This window comes from Electrona antarctica, assembly GCF_951216825.1.
Source record: "Electrona antarctica genome assembly, chromosome: 3".
NCBI classification, from domain to species: domain Eukaryota; kingdom Metazoa; phylum Chordata; class Actinopteri; order Myctophiformes; family Myctophidae; genus Electrona; species Electrona antarctica.
This window is the reverse complement of record NC_136808.1, coordinates 31,100,399-31,105,789: the sequence shown is the minus strand read 5'-3', so window position 1 is coordinate 31,105,789 and position 5,391 is coordinate 31,100,399. Positions and strand designations below refer to the sequence as shown.

The 5,391-nt window shown below is 41.7% G+C and overlaps 1 protein-coding gene across 1 annotated transcript; it reads right to left on the bottom strand.

The window, feature by feature from the left end:
* Window positions 1-297: 297 nt before the first annotated feature.
* Window positions 298-5,050, bottom strand: LOC306920702 (small ribosomal subunit protein eS17). The gene is made up of 5 exons (XM_079497533.1): window positions 4,900-5,050; window positions 3,641-3,792; window positions 1,733-1,838; window positions 1,244-1,309; window positions 298-408 (listed from the first exon to the last, which is right to left on the bottom strand). Exons 1-5 carry the CDS (start codon window positions 4,900-4,902, stop codon window positions 331-333), a joined length of 405 nt encoding a protein of 134 aa, XP_079353659.1. The 5' UTR covers window positions 4,903-5,050; the 3' UTR covers window positions 298-330.
* Between the last annotated feature and the right edge of the window lie 341 nt (window positions 5,051-5,391).

The window sequence follows — 5,391 nt, the reverse complement described above, 5'->3', positions numbered from 1 at the left end:
TAAAATTCACTATAAGATAGTAAAATGTAAAAACCAGTGAAGTGACATTGTACAGAACATACTAGCGCACATTTTGTGCAGTGCTTAAAAACAGTATGTTATACTTTTAACTAGTCACCATTCTTTATGGAGAAACTACTGATTGAACTTCATATGACCACCGCGCTCTGACTATAGGTGCGCCACCCGTTCAAAACATATCAAAATCAAGGAGATGGGTCGCGATGTGCGACCCGTCTCCTTGATTTTGAAACTACTGATTGCACATACAAACACAAAAAAAGTCAACAAAATCACTTAAAAACACCTTTCTTTATTTTTCACATGTTTCTAGACTCCTCTGGGTGTTTTGAAGTTCATTCCAATAGTTGGCTGGGTGACTTGAAGGTTGGAAAGGCCACCAAAGTCCTAGGACAAAAACATATTCTAGAGTTAACGTCTTATATACAGTCATACACAAGTCATCATAGGCGGACAATTATTATGACTAGCATTTAGACAAACAGGGATATTTAATGGTCTCAATTGCATATGCTGTAATGTGACAAATATAGACCACTCAAAAAGGATTTGCTTTGATAGCAGCCTTAAGCTCATCTGTATTATGGTCTGGTGTCTATCATCTTCTTCTTGACAATACAAGATAGATTCTCTATGGGGATTAGGCAGTGGCGTAAATATCCACGGTGCAACCGGTGCAGTGCATCGGGGCCCACACAGTGCAGGGGTCCGGGGGCACCAAAATGAGCCACGGTGATTCCATTTTCTCGGCTGAAAACGTGCGTCCTCGAGTGTGCCCATGTGGATCTGCTCAAACGCTAAACAAAATATTTGCACCGGGGCCTATCACCATTATGTTACGCCACTGGGTTTAGGTCAGACCAATTTGACTGTTCAGTCAAGCATACTAATACCATGGTCAGTACACCAGTTACTAGTAGTTTTGGCACTGTGTGGTTACTGCCAATTGCTGCTGGAAAAGGAAAACACCATCTCAATGAAACGTGTTAACCAACGGAAGCACAAAGTGCTCAGAAATCTCCTAGTCAAGTCAGTGGCTGTGTTGCTAGACTTGATAAAACAGAGTGCATCTGCGTCAACACTCAAAAGTAACCCAGACAAAGTATTATTCTAGAATAACGCTTCTGGTCTGTATAAAGATGACCGTTTCTATCCATGTTGCGGATCATTAGATCCCAAATGTAACTAGTGAGAAAGCCAAACAAGATAGTTCCACGCTTACCAGCAACTTCAACATCTCCTTGGTGTCTGGATCAACCTCAATGAGCTCCTGGTCTAGAGCAGAAACCTGGCAAAACAAGATTAAAGTAGTTTAACTCATCTCATAGCCTTCTCATCTGCTACATACAAACAAGACACTTATTTGAGATTTTTCAGGCATTTCAGAGCTTCTCATTTAGTAAAAACAGCCAAAAAGGATGATATCAAAGTCTTTCTCCCTATTAACAGTCTCACCACAGGTCATAATTTAGATTAATCTGCTGGTGCTATACAAAAATCTAACTGTGGAGAGAATGTTACTGGTATTTTCCAAACTCATTTTGCAGACGTTTAAAAGAACCATTTGTGGATGCCCAGATATAATTTTCAAGATGCCTTAGAACATCCAGACCTAAGAAAATGTAGCACCTCTTCAAACATGATCACTGGTAAGTGGAGATAAGCAGTTTGGGCTGAAACACAAATTTTTTCCATCTGCTTAGATACAGACCTCTGGGACATAGTTATCCCTTCGCTCTCTCTCCTCTTCTTGGAGCTTGATGGAGATGCCTCGCACTGGGCCCCTCTGGATGCGCTTCATCAGATGAGTGACATAACTGACACACACACACACACACACACACACACACACACACACACACACACACACACACACACACCTTATTACTCTGAAAGAGTCTTTCCTCCAGTTTTCACCTCTCCATTGAGTTTTCTAATGGCTGGTTAGTTGTCTCCACCAGGCCGAAGGCATGGGGAGAGAGTATGTTTTGCACTCCGTCCGTGTGTGTGTGTGTGTGTGCGTCCGTCCGTCCTTCCTTCCGTCCGTCTGTTACCAGCTAATCTCCGGCACCGTTGGCCCGATCCATGCCAAACTTTGCGCACACACACTCTCTGGATGCCAACGACGAACCTCTGCCCCAAATATTCCTCAACGGCCTGTTATAGCGCCACCATGAGGCCGATTTAGACAAAACACATTTCTGTAGATTACTCATACACATTTTATCCATACATCACACAATTCGGTATACACTATCTCCATAGTCATGTGATCAACACGGATCTGCACCATTTCCCATCTTCCTTCCTGATTGGCTAAGATTCGCTTCCAAAGCTCACATGATTGGTCTGTTTTGAACAAAATGCCACAAATCACAAACACAGTGTGCAATTTCCGTGAAATTATACACGCACATTTCCACTAGGCTGAGGACGACATGACACAATTTATTTTCCAAACCAGCCTCATGGTGGCGCTATAACAGGGCAATTCCTGTTTTTACCTATAACTGCATCAATCTGTGTACAACTTTGTATGCGCACTCCCTAGAGGCCATGGGAAACATTTTCCCTGCATCCCTCCACATCTGCCGGTTATAGCGCCACCATGAGGCCGATTTCTGCAAAACACATTGTTTATATTAGTCGCACAGATTTCATCCAAATCTCATGCAAATCGGTATACATGATCTCTGTAGTCATGTGATCAAGACGAGTCTGTTTGATTTCTCAGATTCTACACTGATTGGCTAAGATTGCCTTCCAAAGTCTTCAGGAGTGGCCCGTTTTGTACAAAATGCTGCACATGTCCTGCTCATCCAGAATTCTATCCTCAGAGATGCTATGAGTGATCTGGCTCTGCATTTCCTCAACAAAATGAAGAAAATTGTTGCAAAAAACAAACAAACATGTTTATATCACTCCTAAACATTTTGCCAAACATCACACACACTCCTATCCTCCTGGTGGAGACCTGTGCCCAGAAGGGCACTTTTTCTAGTTCCCTTTAAAACTCTTTAAATACTAGTAATTTACATAACATTTTTCTTCAAGACACCAAGTCAAGACACCAAGATTCTCAGCAGGTGGAGGGATTTTTGAACTGAACAAGCTGACAATGCAGGTGTGTTTGAGCTACTTTAACTTTAAAGCCAGTATTTCTCTGAGGACTGCTGATGGACTGGCAAGTTACAGCCTTGGGACCAGGGCATCTGCACACTTCTTAAGTACAAATGTAATGCCTTGTAAGAGCTTTTTAATACCTCAAAAGAAACAAAAAACAACATTACTGTGGCAAAAGAAGACTTAACTTCAGAAGAGTATAGACAAAATTTCATATCTCAAAATTGTTGCCAAATATCGATACGATATAATGGGTAGCAGAGAAACGGGTGACTTCTCATTTGTCATTGGCTGGCTTTAGCGGCCGGTAGGCTATATTCAACAGTCCACACAAGGCGCACATGTACAGTGGAGTATCATCTGATTCTCTATGTAATCTTACAGAGAATATTGCCACAAACCTCCTGTTTGGTCAGTGACAGAAAAACAAATTATGCTACTACAGCTATGCCGTGTTCAGACGTCAGACCATATAGTAAATCAGAGAGATATTTACCCAGCAATCTTGTTGCGCAGTGGTTTGCTGGGGATGATGGCAATCTCCTCGCACACTCTCTTGTTGGTGTGGAAGTCATTTCCAAGCCGCGTGTAATACTTCTCAATAATGACCCTGGCCGCCTTCTTAATGGTCTTGGTCCTGACACGACCCTGAGGGCAAGTACAACATTATCAGCCAATATCATATGTTTCATGTCAAATTACAGTAATTGGAAAAATGACAGTTGCTCATGTTTAATGGGGATCTTTCCGGACCTCATTTCGTAAAAACCTTGACAAGCAGGGCATGCATACTACATGCAAACCAATTTCTTTAGGGCAGTGGTTGTCAAACCTTTTAATTGAATGGACCCGCAAAAGTGTACTCATACACTCAGATTTACAGACTTGATGGAGGGTCCATATGGAACCCCCTCCGATGAATCCTGAGGGTCCCAGGACTCTGTTCCAATAAATTGAAAATGGTGGACCCTGTGGTAAACAAGTCTTAGTGGTTTATCATGGTTTCGTCCACAAAGTAGCAGTTTTTGTATTGACTTGTGCTTTCATTTGAAATGTACCTATTCTACAATTTACATAGTGAAATAGAAATGTCAATCTATCTCCAACTTTGAGAACCACTGCTAGCCTAGAGGGGGGAACCAAACGAAACTGCACAGGTTCATTAACTGATCCGATTCACATCACATCACTCACTGCTGACAAGCAGGACAAATCATGGAGTGAAATACTGTACCCAATAAAAATCCCATTAACAGCTTTTACTTATGGCACCATCTGAGGGCCAACATGCTAACCTAGCCTTGGGTCAAGAAGACGGTATACTTGTCTTGTATCAAGGCTACATGCTAACCAAGAGGGCTAACATTAGTGAACGTCTTGACAGTTACAAGATAAATATATATTACCAGACAGGCCAGTAAACATGTTTCGCGACTGAGCCATACAGGTTGGTGGTCATCTTGCTTAACATACGTTCTTCAACTCTAAATCGTCAGTACAGGTTTATGGCTTCCGAAGTTCCGACGCTTGAATGTGTCCCAAGTCTCTTCGGTGTTCTAGTGTTCACCCAACTTCACCGGCCAAGTTAAAATGGAATAAATATGACATTCGAATCGGCTAAACGAGTCGTTAATAAAGCAGCCAGATAAGGTAACGCATCGTATGTGCACACCCATGCTTGTATACGTTGGATGGCCTGCCAGAATATAAAGATTGAAAAGGATTGTGAAGTGACATATTTCTAGGGATACCCACCATGTTGGCTTGGACTGGTGGAAGAGAAAAAAGGAAGTTGTTCCCGGAAGTATATAGTGAACGACCAAACAGACGTCCCCATAGTTTAACATCGCCGACTAGCGGTGGAGATCGGCAACTGTATATTAATACTTCAGTAACTTTTACTTTTTGGGCAAATTACACTCTTAATGCACTTTTGACCTCGTTGTTGTGTTGTGTTGTTTTAGGTTAGGGGGTATAAAGAACAGTGGGTTTAAGTGCAAATAACAGAAATACCTTTTGTATTTGCCAAAAAAGTAGGCATTAAAAAAAATAGAACAAATTGTTTGCATGATTTTTATTTTATTATCGTCACAAATTAGTTAATCATGCAACACACTTATTAGTTCTACATCAGACTGTTCAAATTGAAACGCCTGTGTTGGTCCTCCTCAACATGGCCGGTGTAGGTGTCAGGAAAGCAGGATGACTGAACCTTAGAGTATATAAGGACTGAACCCAAAAATGCAG

Bases quoted from the DNA above. Each gene is read 5' to 3' on its own strand.
- LOC306920702 (XM_079497533.1), bottom strand. The intron at 1,310-1,732 runs GTCTGTATCTAA...TTGTTTTGCCAG, and splicing joins GGGATAACTATGTCCCAGAG to GTTTCTGCTCTAGACCAGGA. The intron at 409-1,243 runs GTAAGCGTGGAA...TTTTTGTCCTAG, and splicing joins AGGAGATGTTGAAGTTGCTG to GACTTTGGTGGCCTTTCCAA.